Source organism: Schistocerca cancellata, chromosome 3 (genome assembly GCF_023864275.1).
Source record: "Schistocerca cancellata isolate TAMUIC-IGC-003103 chromosome 3, iqSchCanc2.1, whole genome shotgun sequence".
NCBI classification, from domain to species: Eukaryota; Metazoa; Arthropoda; class Insecta; order Orthoptera; family Acrididae; genus Schistocerca; species Schistocerca cancellata.
Genome location: NC_064628.1, coordinates 212,372,489 through 212,389,889, shown reverse-complemented (window position 1 = coordinate 212,389,889; position 17,401 = coordinate 212,372,489). Strand labels below are relative to the sequence as shown.

General features: G+C 34.4%; 1 protein-coding gene across 1 annotated transcript in view; it reads right to left on the bottom strand.

Annotated features, from left to right (window-relative positions):
* Positions 1 to 14,952, bottom strand: part of LOC126174844 (calcium and integrin-binding family member 2-like) — a 67,973-nt gene extending 53,021 nt beyond the window's left edge. The window contains exons 1-3 of the mRNA XM_049921230.1: positions 14,756 to 14,952; positions 14,338 to 14,437; positions 3,349 to 3,496 (exon numbers count right to left, since the gene is read on the bottom strand). Coding sequence (XP_049777187.1) covers positions 3,349 to 3,496; positions 14,338 to 14,437; positions 14,756 to 14,841 — 334 coding nt within the window. The 5' untranslated portion in view covers positions 14,842 to 14,952. The remainder of the gene's footprint in view (positions 1 to 3,348; positions 3,497 to 14,337; positions 14,438 to 14,755) is intronic.
* Positions 14,953 to 17,401: the final 2,449 nt, after the last annotated feature.

Sequence of the window (17,401 nt, the reverse complement as noted above, 5' to 3'; positions counted from 1 at the left end):
GTTGTGTTGTGTTCATCATCATTTCATCCCCATCCGGCGTGCAGGTCGCCCAATGTGGCGCCGAATGTAATAAGACCTGCGCCAAGGCGGCCGGACCTGCCCTGCGAGGGGCCTCCCGGCCAATGACGCCAAACGCTCATTTCATTTCAGTGCGTATTAGACTGCAATGGCTGTAATGTAGTGCAATTGAATAAATGGTCTCTAGCATGGAAATCATGCATTTCTGGACATAAATTCATTAGACCTGTTTTGTTCCATATCCTCTCATCGGTCAATCCCTATAGCTTGTACATAGTGGAAAAATGACCCTGTATGCTGCAGCAACACCCTCAAATGAAATCTTTTTGATTGCTCTTTGTGCAACAATCAGCTAAGGCTGTATGATAAGAGAATGGACTCTTTTTCAATGAACTTCATTTACTTTCATTATTTCACAATGATTTAAGCTGTTATCAATTCATTTTATGAAATCAATCAGTGGTCTTTTTATGTAACTGCCCATGCCCATAAAAACCCATTCTTCTACTTTCTCTCTCTCTGCTCTCAGGGGTACTAGGCCCTCAGCAACATGAGAAAGATTCTAAAGTTTCTGTAGAGTTCAAGGGTGTAGAGAGGTCTAACAGTAAGTTGAAGCTTTGAGTCAGTATGCACCATGAGCTGTAATAACACAATTGATAACACACTGCTTGGAAAAGACATGGATAACTGTTTGAGCCCTCATGCCACACACAAAAAACTTTTAGTACATTATCTCATCAACTTCCTATTTGTAAAATTATTCATGTACAATACTAATAAAACCAGGTTCCTTTATTTGTGATAATGGTATTTGTACATAAAGATACAAAATTTTAATATTTGATCTTTTTTCCATCACATGCCATCAGTTTCTTATCTATGCGTGTGGTGTCCATAATGACTTAAGGTTGCAGAAGGATGTGGACTGCAGGTATATATAGACCAAATAAATCCTCTGAATGTTGGTATTACATATCAGCTATTTTTCAGTGAGTTCTGTAGTGCATCAACATCATCTTTGATAACTGTTAAAAGAGATCATTGTGCGTCCATTAGGATGAAATTACCTCTTCAAAATTTTCTAAGGCATTTAAATTTGAGTTCAGGTTTTTTAAGCACTGGAGACATCTTCTCAAAGCAATACACCTCTAGCACCATCTGAGAAAATTTGCATTACAAAACTAATTGTTCCTCTGCTTCCTTCCATCATAATACCTGTTGATTCTAATAGATAATAATTTCAGCAAAATTTGTAAATGAAGCTGCAATATCCCTCTAGAGTGCAGATACAAGTATGTCCCAACAAGTACTTTAACACATTGCAAAACTTCTGTAATACTGTTTATGATTCTAGTTCTTACCTCTTTATACATTTGTACTATAAACGCAATATTACGAGGTGTGATTGGAAAGTTTTAAGAATGGGCTTGTGACTGTACAATGGTGGGACTTACATGCTACTGACTCCAGTGGTGTTTCCACTTTTGTAAATATTTCTGGAAACTTTTTCCTGAAGTTTGTTAAGGACGCTCTCCCTATTTGCCTGGATGTCTTCAGTCAAGTCAAATCACTTCCCTTTCAGTGAAAATTTCAGTTTAGGAAACAGGTTGAAGTCCACAGGGGCCAAATCAGGGGAATATGGCAGTTGTGGAAGCACAGGAATTTTGAATTTGGTCAAAAATTCAACAATGTAGAAGGCACGATGAGCTGGAGCATTGTCATGATTTAGAACCCAACTCCTGTCTTTCCACAATGTAGGCCTTTTCTTCCACCTTTTCAAGCAAATGCTCAAGGACACATTTGTAGTATACCTGGTTAATTGTCTGTTCTCCAGGGGTAAATTCATGATGCACAATATGGTAGAGTAAAAAAAAAAATCACTAACATTGTCTTCACCTTCAACCGACTTTGCCATGCTTCTTTCGGTAGTAGTGAACCTGGAGTCTTCCTCTGTGAAGACTGCACTTTGGTTTCCAGATTCTATCCATATACCCATGAATTGTCACTTGTAATTACCCTATTTAACAAATCTGGGTAATTTTTAGTCTGATTAATCAGTTCTTGGCACACTTCAAGTTGGTATTGCCTCTGGTCACTTGACAACACTTTTGCAATGAATTTTGCGGACACTCGACGCATGTTAAGATCGTCAGTTAATATTGACTGAACTGCTGAGAAACTTAAATTAAGTTCAACAGCCATCTCCCTAATTGTAAGTCTACGATCAGAGTGAACTAAGTCATGAACTTTCACATTTTAATTCATTTTTGAGGTGGAAGGATGGCTGGACCATGGTTCATCTTCAAATTATTCACGGCCATTTTTAAATCTGTTGAACCAGACAAAAACATTTGACTGGCTCATACAGTTATCTCCAAAAGCTGTTTTTGATAGTTCGTAAGTCTCAGTATCTGATTTCCTGGTTTTAAAACAAAACTTCACACAAACTCATTGCTCCATTTTTACATCCATTTTCACACAGACAAAATCTGGGAACAAGCCCTAACAGACACACATTCAACCGGCTGCCACAACAAACTGAATAAAGGAAATGCAGTTTCCTGTCAGAGGGCATTCAAGGGCAAGGAAATGACTCACTCCCCACCCTCCACGTACCTGCCCGTCAAACCAGTAAGCAGTGGCAGATCCATTCTTAAAACTTTCCAATCACACCTCGTATATGGCAACAAAATGTAACCCTTGAAATACCAAAGGGGGTGGGGGTGGGGGTGGGGGAGGGAGGTACTTTATACCTACCTTTTGTAAAGTTTTGTAATCTAGTCACTTACGTTAAATTTTAAAATTTTGAAAATTTTTTATTATTTTTAATTAATTCTTCTACCAGACTGCATAAATGTTTTAAATTTTTGAATTAAACTTAGGCTAAAACTTTAAATGGATGTCAATTTTCCCAGTGAATGTCATATTCAATATTTTCTGTTTCAGGACCTTACACATCAACATCCCTTTAAAAAATGTTGTGAGTGCATGACAACATCAATTAATGAAATATACATTTTTTTGTTTTATTTTTTTTATTTTATATATATATATATATATATATATATATATATATATATATATATATATATATATATATATATATATATATATATATATTTTTATTTTTATTTTTTTTTTTTTGGGTGGATATAAACTCCCCCTCAGTGTCTTGGTAATGTACATTATGGAAAATAAGCTGAAGGGTTAATTAAGAAGTTCTGGCTATTGTCAAAATGTTTGTGAATAAAATACATAATATGGCTATTGATTTACATCACTATCTCTCATTACAGATTGATTTTTGAAATGTGATTAAACAACATTTACCATATATTTTAAAGATCCACAGTGCTTTAACTCTGTCAGGGCAGTTTTCTGAGAGTACTGAAAACATGTCCAGCAAATCCTCAAAAGACAAATGGTTGTCATTTTGAGAAGAAAATACTTCTATTATGCGATCTGCAAAAGGATTCGCCTGTGAATAAATAACACACAACAAATTAGTACTTCTCCTCCAAGTAGTAATATTGTTTACTTTATGCACCATACATCAGTAATTAATCACAGTTCTTGAGGGAGTAATTTACAGCTATTTCTTAGTTTAAGTACACAGTAGTATATTTCTGCCACTGCTAATATTGTGTCCTTTCAGTGGTCTCAAACTTACGAATTTACTGCATTTCTCTGATTAATTACTGTCATTAGGATTATATTTTGGCCTTGTGTAATCATTGTAAACTAACAAAAATTCTGTTTCTGAAGCAATAAACCTTATTACACATCAACTAATAGCCAGAATCAAAGTTTTTACTCAAAACAAGTTGCCTTTGTTAATGGGTTTAATATTATTTCCTGTAAATAATTTCATTGCTTCTGAAATACATGAAGGAATAAATATATGTAGGAATAAAAATAGTATATAAAATAATGTAGTGTTATCGCATTAAAAAAATTCCCATGAATTAGCAATTTTTGCCAAATTATCGTAGTTAGAGTTTCAGTAATAGTTATCTCTAATTGAACAATCTTCTTTGACCACACAATTCGACAAAATTGTGCTATCAAAAGGAGTAACTACGTAAGCTGTCACAGAATTATTAGGAATATAAATTAGTGCTATAACTGTCACAATTATTTTAATTAAGTATGTTGTATTACAATCCAATGGAGAAGTGATACTGATCATTTTTGCTGCAGCTGTATTTGCCAATATCACCATATTATAAAGGAAAATGAGCAGCCAATTTTGAAACTTCAAGTTGATTTGGCACGGGTTCCCAGGTAGATGCCGTGTTTCTTGGCTTCCGCAAGGTGTTCAATACAGTTCCCCACAGTCGTTTAATGAACAAAGTAAGAGCATATGGACTATCAGACCAATTGTGTGATTGGATTGAGGAGTTCCTAGATAACAGAACGCAGCATGTCATTCTCAATGGAGAGAAGTCTTCCGAAGTAAGTGTGATTTCAGGTGTGCCACAGGGGAGTGTCATGGGACCGTTGCTGTTCACAATATACATAAATCACCTGGTGGAAGACATCAGAAGTTCGCTGAGGCTTTTTGCAGATGATGCTGTGGTGTATCGAGAGGTTGTAACAATGGAAAATTGTACTGAAATGCAGGAGGATCTGCAGCGAATTGACGTATGGTGGAGGGAATGGCAATTGAATCTCAATGTAGACAAGTGTAATGTGCTGCGAATACACAGAAAGATAGATCCCTTATCATTTAGCTACAAAATAGCATGTCAGCAACTGGAAGCAGTTAATTCCATAAATTATCTGGGAGTACGCATTAGGAGTGATTTAAAATGGAATGATCATATAAAGTTGATCGTCGGTAAAGCAGATGCCAGACGGAGATTCATTGGAAGAATCCTAAGGAAATTCAATCTGAAAACAAAGGAAGTAGGTTACAGTACACTCGTTCGCCCACTGCTTGAATACTGCTCAGCGGTGTGGGATCCGTACCAGATAGGGTTGATAGAAGAGATAGAGAAGATCCAATGGAGAGCAGCGTGCTTCGTTACAGGATCATTTAGTAATTGGGAAAGCATTTCAGAGATGATAGATATACTCCAGTGGAAGACTCTACAGGAGAGACACTCAGTAGCTCGGTACGGGCTTTTGTTAAAGTTTCGAGAACATACCTTCACCGAAGAGTCCAGCAGTATATTGCTCCCTCCTACGTATATCTCGCGAAGAGACCATGAGGATAAAATCAGAGAGATTAGAGCCCACACAGAAGCATACAGACAATCCTTCTTTCCACCAACAATACGAGACTGGAATAGAAGGAAGAACCGATTGAGGTATTCAGGGTACCCTCCGCCACACACCGTCAGGTGGCTTGCGGAGTATGGATGTAGATGTAGATGTAGAAGGGTTAATATGGTCACAAGATTTAGTGCATAACAGTTTGGACCATAACCCCCACTACATAGGTGCAGCACTAAGAATGTTTCTTATACTAAAATCAGGATTCACTCAGTGAAATCGGACAAATGGTGTTGTAACTGATGTTAACCAAGTATTGCCCACACTGCATCTGGAGTTTTGGAATATTTACAAAATTGGTTTGAAATGAACAAGTTAACTTTAAATATTTCAAAAACTAATTGCATCCATTACAAAACGACCTGGGTGTCAGAATAGAAAATAAAGAAGTTAAGAGAGCAGCTGACACAAATTTTTAGGTGTCTATACAGATGAAAATTTAGATTGGAAAGCCCATATCCACCATCTCACTAGCAAGTTAAGATCTGCTTGCTTTGCACTATGTGTAATTAGTAATGTGTAGATACATACATGCATGCATTAATCCTTGTTCCTTAGATCATGAATACTACATTTCATAATGACATGGAACGTGTCACTTTAACATAAGTTTTCTTTACATAAAATAATTAATTTTTTTAACAGTTACTACTTCATATCTAAGAAGTCATCTATTGAGTAGAAAGTGTTGTCATTCAGAAATTATTTTAATTTCCTTTTAAATGTTGGTTGGCTATCTGTCAGACTTTTAATATTATTTGGCAAATTATCAAAGATTTTTGTGGCATCATAATTCACCCTTTTCTGTGCCAAAGTGAGATTTATTCCAGAATAGTGAATATCAACCTTCTTCTAGTGTTGTAGCTATGCACTTTGCTGTTTTTTTAAATTAGGATGGGTTATTAATGACAAATTTCATAATTGAATATATGTATTGTGAAGGTACTGTGAATATCCCGAGTTCCTTAAATAAATGTCTGCAAGGTGATCTTGGGTGGGTTCCAGCTATTATTCTGATTACACGCTTTTGTGCAATGAATACTTTCTCTCTTAATGACGAACTGCCCCAAAATATGATGCCATATGAAAGCAGTGAATGAAAACAGGCATAGTAGGCTAATTTGCTGATATGTTTATCACCAAAATTTGAAATAACCCTAATAGCATAAGTAGCTGAACCTAACCATTTCAGCAGATCATCAATGTGTTTCTTCCAATTCAATTTCTCATCAATGGACACATCCAGAAACTTTGAGTATTCTGCCTTAGCAACACACTTCTGTTCATAGTCTATATTTATCAATGGTGTTATGCCATTTACTGTACAGAATTGTATAAACTGTGTTTTCTCAAAATTTAGTGAGAGTCTATAATGAAATGGCCTTCCCCAAAAGTCATAGGAAATATCTGATACCACGCTTTTGTATGCTTCCATGTGGTTGTCGGACAATTTGATGTTTCCTAGGATGTTATAGAGATACACATGCAAGTGTCATTTGACTCAGTTTGCTATAAATCTGAATATTTTGTGAAGACTTTTTGGAGGAACGCATATTGTCATCATTATCAAGAGATTGTTCTCATTAACAAAATTATGTACAAATGCTAGATTGAGTGTATAATAAAGAATTTGAAAAGATAAATATTTTGTGGAAAATATTAAAATGTTGTGGAAATGTTGGCATAGGTGGCCAGCACCTCTAATTACCATAATTATAATCGAGTAACAAGTTAACACAAAGAACCTCATTATCTTGAGAAACAGCTTGAAAGGTATTAGCAAGCAATGTATTTGCATTTCTTATCTATTTTTATGTCCTGTTCTGTAATTGATATTCCTTGTAAATACTTTTCTGATTGGCTATCCGCTTGCTTACATTACACAGTTTTCCGATTTCTATAATTTGAAGTCTCGTTTGAGCACTTTATGTATGTAACTGGATAAAGCATGAGTTCTGTACCACCATTAAATATTAGTATCCAAAACTGTACTGTAATTAATTACATAACTAAAATAATACAAGAGACATTACTGTAATTAAAGTTTAGATAGATTTTCATATTTGGAACTAGTGATGATACTATAAAAATGACATCAATTAATATTGTAATTTTTTCTTCAGTTTCTCTACATTTTGTAAATTTTAATTGTAACATTGAAACTGTACAAAATTAATAATGGAATATTTTGGAAATGATTGTTACAATTCATATATAAAGAGATGCAGCAAGACTGCAAGTCATTTGTTGCTGAGTCTGCTTGAGAGTCTGCTTGAAAGTCAACCTGTGAGGTCAGTTTGTCAAAGATATCAGTGATGTCGATGAAGTGCTTTGTTTAAACATGTTGAGAATGTCAATAAATAATGAGAAGTTGCAAATTTATGTTCCTACATCAAAATGAAATCCAGGAAAAAGTAAAGTAATTTTAAGTAACGATCAAGCAGAATGTTGCATTGTTATAAGTCCGTTTGTGGAGCACCACTTAATAATTTTCTGAAAGACATTATTTGCAATTTCCTCAGCTGATTCTTGCTTGTTGGGTGTGATTAATATACTTGTATCATCACCGAAGGAACTAGCTTTACATCTTCATAAATCTAGAGTGGCAAGTCATTAATATATATTAAGAACAATGAGAGACCCAAGACTGAACCCTGTGGGACACCATTCTTGACACCTCCCCAGTTAGAGGATTCTGCTGGTTTTTGCAGACTATCCTTACTGTTGATTTCAACCTTCTGCATTCTTCTAGTTAAGTATGAATTAAACTATTTGTACACTGTCCGACTCATACCACAATACTTAAGAAGAATTTCATGATTCACACAATCAAAATCCTTTGAGAGATCACAAAATATCCCAATGGGTGATGTTTGGTTATTCAATGCATTTAACATTTGATCAGTGAACGCATATATAGAATTTTCTGTTGAAAAGGCTTTCTGAAAACCAAATTGACATTTTGTTTGTACTTCATTTTTACAAATATGTGATGCTACTATTGAATACATTACTTTTTCAAGAATTTTGGATAAAGTTTTCAGAAGTGAGATTGGGCGGTAGTTGTTAGCATCAGATCTATCCCCTTTTTTATGCAATGGTTTAACAATAGTGTATTTCAGTCTATCTGGAAAAATGCCCTTTTTCAGTGAGCTACTACATATGTGGCTGAGAATCCTACTTATCTGTTGGGAACAAGCTTTTAGTAGACTCTGTTGGAAATGCCATCAATTCCATGTGAGCTTTTATTTTTGAGTGAATTTATTATTTTCCTAATTTCAGTAGGAGAGGTGGGTTGAATTTCAGTTTAATCAAATTGCTTAGGTACTGCCTCTTCCATATACTGCCTTGTATTTTCTAATGAATAGCTGGATCCTATTTTCTCTACAGCACTTAAAAAATTATTATTAAAAATGTTTTCTGCTTCTCACTCCTTGTTAACAAACTTTTCATTGTTTTTGATAGAAATACAGTCTTCCTGTGCTCTCAGTTCCGGTGTTTCCCTTTTAACAATATTCCAAATTGTTTTAATTTTATAATAATAAATGAAAAGCACCAGTTTGCTTTTGTTCTACAATATTATTTTTATTGCTAACTGGTTTTCGGCTTACAAGGCCATCTTCAGGCATTTACTGAGTATTATCACCAAAGAAGTTAAATGTTAGCAGACAACATTGGAAGAGAAGTAACACATCTAGAGTGAAGTAGAAACATACAGGAGTAACATCTTTGCAATGAAATAGTAAAAACTGAACAGTACATAAGTAACAATGGAGTTGACAGGAAAACCTTTAGCACAAAATAAGAATAGCATGCCTACATAACAGTTTCTATTGATAAACAAAACTATTGAAATAAGATAAAATTAGTACTAGGCAAGGCTGCATCAAGAGGTGTGAAACATGGAGAGTGATACACAACTAATTAAAAAAGAAGAGACAGTTGTCAATGTAAATACAGAATGCATGAGGAACTTAAGCCATATCAATATGATAATCAGAAATTAATAAATGCAGGAAAATTGAGGTGTTTGAGGGAACCTACAGTTTGAGAGTGTGGTGGTACTGCATTTTAACATTAATATTATAACCAAAACAGTGGCTGTATATCAGTTTACATTAAATCAAGTTTACCGGCTAGTTTGTAAGATGGAGCAGTGAATGATGATACAACTGGACGAATAGGAATACCTTGTTTATGCAGTTTAGGAAGGCCGTACATTCTAGGAGGCACTGGGTTCATATTAGTTAACAGTTTTACTTCAAATTCAGAGAATAAATAAAACTTCATAAATAAATAAAACTTCATATAATCATCTTTGTTGTTCATTACTTCCCACACTCTCTCTTCCTACATATTCCCATTTTCCTGTAGTCATTGTTTTATTTGTTGCAGTTGTCTTTGTATTCCACATATGCTGTAGTTTCAATAGTTAAGGGTTTGCTTTTAACTTGTACTTGTATTACTGTCCATGTTTAACTCCCCTTGTAGTTGTCTCGTCAGATACTGTTTATATTTTACTTTGCTCATTTATTTAATGTAAACTGGTATACAGCCACTGTTTTGATTATAATGTTAATGTTAAAATGCAGTACCACCACACTCTCAAACTGTAGGTTACCTCAAACACCTCAATTTTCCTGCATTTATTAATTTCTGTTTATCGTATTGATATGGCTTACGTTCCTCGTGTATTCTGTATTTACATTGACAACTGTCTCTTCTTTTTTAATTAGTTGTGTATCACGCTCCATGTTTCATACCTCTTGATGCAGCCTTGCCTAGTACTAATTTTATCTTATTTCAATAGTTTTGTTTATCAATAGAAACTGTTATTTAGGCATGCTATTCTTATTTTTTGCTAAAGGTTTTCCTGTCAACTCCATTGCTATTTATGTATTGTTCAGTTTTTACTATTTCATTGCAAAGATGTTACTCACTGTATGTTTCTACTTCACTCTAGATGTGTTACTTCTCTTCCAATGTTGTCTGCTAACATTTAACTTCTTTGGTGATAATACTCAGTAAATGCCTGAAGATGGCCTTGTAAGCCGAAAACTGGTTAGCAATAAAAATAATATTGTAGAACAAAAGCAAACTGGTGCTTTTCATTTATTATTATAATGTTGTTCTACAAAGAACCGATGGAAGATTCTGTTAATATGTTTTAATTTTATTATCAGATGTACTAATCTCAGACGTAACGCACATACTTCTGTACTTTTTAATAACTTTTCTTAGTACAGTGCAGTAGTTTCTATAATCTTTCACTGTTTTGGGATCATTACTCCTCCTAACTATAAGATACATTTCCCTTTTCTATTTACAAGATATTTTTATCCCTTTAGTAAGCCATGGCTTTTTAGATGGTTTCTTACAATTATATGTCACTGTTTTCATAGGGAAACTGTTTTCAAATATACTCACAAAAGTATCATGAAATAGGTTAAATTTTAAATTAGCATTATGTTCCCTGTACATCTCATCCCAGTCTAACTGTTGCAAGCTTTCTCTAAAATTTTGAATTGTTAAATTGTTAATTGAATGCACTATTTTGGAGGACTGTTCTGCATTACTGTATGGAACTATATCATATACTGTAACTAACTGTGCATGATGATCAGACAGACCATTCTTAACAGGAAAAGTTTTTATTTGATTAAATTTATCTTGGTCTAAGAATACATTACCTATCAGTGTGCTGCTTTCCTGTACTACTCGAGCAGGAAAATCAATAACTGATGTTAAACTGAAAGAAACAAGTAATACTTCAAGATCTATCAGACTCTTTCAGAAAACCTACACTGAAATCCCCACAAACAATAGTTTCATTTCCTCTGTCTGACAGATAGCACAATAAAGAATCCAAGTTTTTCAAAAATAATTGAAAATTTCCCAGTTGGGACCTAGACATAGCTACAATTATAGAAGTGCCATTACTTAGTTTAAGCACACATGCCCATGCTTGTATATGTTCCTCTATGCAAAAATTTTTAGTTTCCAAATTTTTTGCATTATGACAGATACTAACATATATGGCAACTCCTCCTCTCCATAGTGTCTCTACTTACATGTGCTGAAAGCTTATATCCACCTACATGTACCATTTCCATACCTGTGACCATATGATGTTCAGACAGGCATAGTGCATCTGTTCCACCCTCAATTTCTAAATCTTCTAAACAAACAAGAAGCTCATCTACTTTGTTTTTTAATCACCTGACATTCTGAGGCAATATATTAACATTATTTTTCACTGTGGTTTTATGTGGATTTTGTAACATACTAACATTATTTTTCATGGTACTGTTATGAGAACCTTGTGATATTTTCACATCTCTAGTACCTGCCTGTCTGAACTTCTCATTAAGCTTAATTTCAGTCAATGTAGGATGATTGGACACTGATCTTAGCCTAAAAAAGTACTCCCATGAGTTTCAGTGTCTCCCCCCCCCCTCTTAAAGATTTTGCTATCATCCCAGCCAGTTTACCCTTCCATTTCCTACTGAGATGCAGGGCATGTCTTGTGAAGTCCCCCCTACCAATACCATCAACAGTACCAAACCTATGCCTGACAAAGTAGCCGCCTACAGCAGCTGATCTAGCTCCATATTAACCCTCCTGACAGAGCTGTTCAGTTGTGTCTGATAAACAGTGTAGCATAACTGTCTACCTTTCTTACATTCACACTGCTATTACCTATGACCTCACTTTATGGGGTCATAATATAACAAATCTAAAAACCATCTTCACACTGCAGCTATTTCAACAGCTAAATATTCTACCTTTACCATGCCTGTACATACAAAAAATGTAACTAACATAAATAGGTGCATTAAAAATTTCAAAACCATCTCAGATCTGCATTCATAAAATATAAGGATGTGCAATGATATCTATGTAAAAAAGAGTAAATAAGGCTATTACACAGAAACAAACAAACATTCAAGGTACAAAATTGTGTAACAAACTTCTAGCATATGTAAAAAAAATGTAAAAATTACCTCCATTTAAGGAAGAAGTATTCAAGTTATTAATGACCAAATTACAGTGTAAACAAGTACCTTCAATAACCTAGTAGCAAGTAATTATATTCATGTACTACACTGAGACTATATGCCATAGTCAATGTCAATAATATTTTCAGTCAGATGTTTCCTATGGTCTGAATTAGTATTTTGAACAGAAGTATTACAAGTATTATTTGTTTTTACTTAAATCTTAAAAATAAACCATGACAAATATCTTTTATGCAATTATTCAAAGTTGTATACACTGTTTTAATGTAAGTTTGTGTAGGCCACTGTGCACTCTTGCATTTGCAGGATACTGTACCTTTGTGTGTGTGTGTGTGTGTGTGTGTGTGTGTGTGTGTGTGTGTGTGTGTGAGTTTATTTTTATATCTTATGTATTTTCTGATGAAATCCATGCAATGTAAATTGTCTCTGGATGAATGAATTACTACTATTATTATTATGGCCACACAAAGTATTCATGGCCTTTGATCTACATCTGAAAGCTCCTGGTAAGAGGTTACTTGCACAACTAATTTCTAGAAACATTTTATGTAACACAAAGTACTGTCTGTCCAGTATCTGTGATTTCCAAAATTTTCAGTAAGTCCCTTTTGGGTAAATGCACGCAGTGGCAGCATTTAGTGAACAAATAAAGTATGGACATTTTGTCAGCACAAAGGGTAACAGTCATTACACACCTTAGACTTTTCCATCAAATCTGAAGAAGCATGTTAAATAAAAGATATGATCATATAATATTATTACATGAAACTGAAAAATCTGAAGGTATTTCTACAGATGAGATATGCAAAACATAACTTCTAAATGAAGCTGCAGAAGCTGACCAGATGCACTCAGATAGATACAAGTTAATGTCTGATTACTACATTACAAAAGAGGAATAATGATCCAGACTGTAATGATAAATAATTACTGCATTGAAGAGCTCACTAAGTGTTGTGCTTTGGTAACAAGCTTGGAAATATACAAGCTAGGAAACATTTAAACTTCATTAATTAGAGAGGATACTAAAAACCCTTAGTGTAAATAACTGGGATGTCATGCATGTCAAGATTTCAATAATGATTTCATTTCAGGGACCACTAATCAAAAGCATTTAGAGCTGCTGATGTTCAGTATTGGTTTATTCCCCACAGTAACATTCCAACAAGAACAGGACACAGAGGAACAGCAATCGCTAATTTATTTTTAAATCCAATTATCTTTCATAAAATAGATGAAGGCACAATAAATGGTTTGTCCAACCATAAAGGTCAAATTGCAGTAATAAAGCACATCCATTAAATCAGGTTTAGGTAAGAAAGTAAAAGTACCTTTTCATAGATTCAGAAAGGCAAATTCAAAGAGAATGTACAGGATGAGCAATGGGAAGAAGTTTACTGAAATCATGTACTAGATAGGACATTTAATTTTTGCTTTAAAATGTTCTTACAATACTATGATTCAGTTTTTACTTCTGCTTTCTACATCTACTCTGCAAATCACATTTAAGTGCCTGTCAGTAATAATTACAGCAGATCCCAAGAGAAAGGTTGTTATGAATCTGGGATCAAAGTATCTAGTGATGGGAAGAAGCAGCTTTATTTAATGCATAGGGCTAACTGTAATCGAGAATAGGACATACACTACAAGCAGTGCTACAAAATTTGTACAACACACATTACTGTTTTAAGTTTGACCAAAATTTGTAGTATGCATCTGGTGAGGCAGAATGCTATCAAAGATAAGGACACAGTTTTCTGAGGTCCAGCGCATCATCATACTTCTCCCAAGTAAATTATGATTTATAATATTGCTCTCCTATTCCAGATTTTCCGCTGTAAGTTTAGTTTACTTGTAAGTTATCTCAATACTTTGTCATTTGGGTTAAAAATTCATATATTTATCCTGTAAATAGGACAGTGAAGTAGAAATTGTCTTAGAAACTGTCTGTAATTAAGTCAGCAAGAATGTTTTGATGATATCTTCCAAAGCCTTAATTAACTTATTCTTTAACCGTACTAACCTGTATTTGAGGGAATGTATCTTTTATCAAAGAAGCAGGAAACCTGTGCTGTAAACTTACTTTATGCCCATCTGCCATTGCATAAAATATCTTTTCAATCCTGCAGCAGAATCAAAAATTAGTTACATTAATATAAGTATTAAGTACAATAAATTATTTTGAGATGAATTGTAGAAAATTGTTTCACACGTGATATAGCAGAATCAGTGTTACATTTCACTCTGTAACTGGACACAAAACTTAGTTACATAGACCCTATTGTACTGAGTTATAAATAAATAAATAAATTTTCACCAGTAAAACTGCACAGTTGTTTCACTGTATGTTGTTACATTACCAAATGAGGACGGTACCCATGCACAAAATACTGCTCTTTAGTGGTGTTCATAATGTTAACAAAACAAAAAATTATACTCACATTTTAATTTCTCCCATATTTAAGTATGACAGATCAATATAATCTTCCATATCTTCTTTCAAAATTGTTGAATTTTTACCTCCCATTATGAAAAGGTAATCTGAACACCTGAGCAGCTCAGATATGAAATGGAAGTATCAATGTCCACTGAAAACTTGAAATATTCCAGATTTGCTCTTTCCGCATTTGTGTTGCTGCTTTTGTTTGCCAGAAATGACATTGGTCCCACAAAACTGTGATAAAAATGCTTATCTATATTTATTATCAGAACACCTGAGATAAATGCTGAAAGCTTATCTTCCTTGACAGCACTGCCAGTTACTACCATTGACAACATGTTCCTTAGATGTAGACAGTACTATTAATCACTGTTCTAATTCTTCAGGTCTAATGTTTGTATGACTTCACGTGTTACTAATGTGAACTTGTGTGAAGTGTTATTGCGACTGTGGCTGTTTAGGAAACTGAACTGAATCAATATCATAGTGTGAAGAAATGATATGTAAAATGAATCTTTCACTCACTTTGAAGCTTCCTTGTAGATTAAAACTATGTGTCTGACTAGAACTCAGACCCAGAATGTTGTCTTCTCCAGAAATGCCCCCATCATCTGAGCTACCCATAACTAAAATTCAACCTCAAATCTTCAGTCCTAACACTTCCTCTCTCTTGATGTATCTCCATCTACTTTCCAAATTTCACTGTAGCTTATCTGTAAAGCTTACTTGAATTTTCTGCAAGAAAGGAATGCTAGTCCAGCAGTTTACGACAATAAACTTCTGTGAAATTTGGAAAGTAGTCGAGGTGTAAACCAATGCCCCTGTTATTAGGCTAGTTCCATAGTGGCACAGCAAACATTTTTTTAAGTGAATGTCTTGTTGAATCATAAGCAACAGATCCCTAGTCAAGGTGAGATTTGAGAAATGCCTTGGAGAGTTGTAAGAGGAATGCTTGGTCACTTCCCGAGATTTCTTATTTGGGTCATATTTTCAAGTTCCTTAAGTCTGATAATCATATCAAACCTGATAAAAAGAAAGAAGGCCTAGAACTTTCACAATTTTTCTTTTTTGGGTTAAGAACTTTGTCCCATTTTTGTAACTCTGGTACACTGAAAATGTGATATTTAGCCATCAAAAATCTGTAACGAGTGCTCTCAGGCCCAGTTTTGCAGTATGCTAACATGTATTCACTTTTTATTATAATATACAGATAGCTTTTTAGAGCTCTGCTTACTGCAAAACACACACACACACACACACACACACACACACACACACACACACACACACACACACACACACACACACACACACATCAGTACATTCCGATTCCAATCCTTCGTATTCCCATTAGCTTCCTTAATATTTTTATTATTATGTCTTAGTCCTATTTGTTCCCTACTTTTAAGAGCATTATTACAGAGCCACCATCTGACCACCCAGCAGTGGCTGGCACCTGTGGCCTTCATCTGAACTCTGCAAGTGATTGTCACAGGATGCATGCCAATGCCCTGTGACTTGGAGCAAACTCTGAGACTCACTATGTATCATAATAAATAGTAACATACCATGGCTCTGTAGATGAACACATTCCAACTCACTTTCCATCTTACTTAAGTAGGAAATATGCTAAATGTGGCGCCTCCAAAATTAGGCCATTGTTTGAAACAGTAAACTTACCAATTGATAAGCTGTCTGTCCACATGAATGGCCACCACAAAACTGTGGCAAAAAACAGCTGGACCACCCTATTGCTGAGCATGCAACCCAACAAGGCATTCTTCATTTCAATGACTGCTTCACATACAGTAATAATAATAATAATAATAATAATAATAATAATAATAATAATAATAATAATTTTATTGTCTTTAAGCCATTACAGCAATAGACAAAGTCATACATATAATACAATAGAGTACAGTACATGCTATAGAAGGACAGAATTGTTAAGAACTTTACAGTTTAATATCACAGGTCATGAAATCCTTTACACTGTAGAATGGGTTTACAACTAACCAGTCATAAAGTGTTTGTTTGTATTGTTGCTCTGGTAAATTTTGTATACCTTGTGGAAGTTTGTTAAATAGTTTGTGGCCCATAAGTTCATAACTGTTAACTGTTTTTGACAGTCTGTGGTAGGGCGTATAGATAGAGCTGTTTGTCCTAGTGCTGTAACAATGTATATTTGCCCTGTGTTTTACTTTAGGTAAGTTCTTTTTTGTGTAGATTAAAACATAATAAATATATAGGTTTATTACTGTCATGATTTTTTGTTGAGTAAACAAAGGTTTACAATGAGCCTTGTATGGTGAGCCTGTAATTATCCTAATAGCTTTCTTTTGCAGCAATAGTATATCATGCACACAAGTGGAGTTTCCCCATAAAATAATGCCATAGGATATGATGCTTTGGAAAAATGAGTAGTAAGATACTCTAACATAATTTTTAGGTACACAGTGTACTAATCGCCTTAACAAATAGATTACCCTAGACAATTTACCGCTAATATACTTAATATGTGGATTCCAAGAAAGTTCATCATCCAAATATACCCCCAAAAATTTAACACAACTAGGATCATCTGATGGAAACTTGTCTTTTAAACTAAATACCATCTGCTGGGTTTTGCTTTCATTAAGCAAGA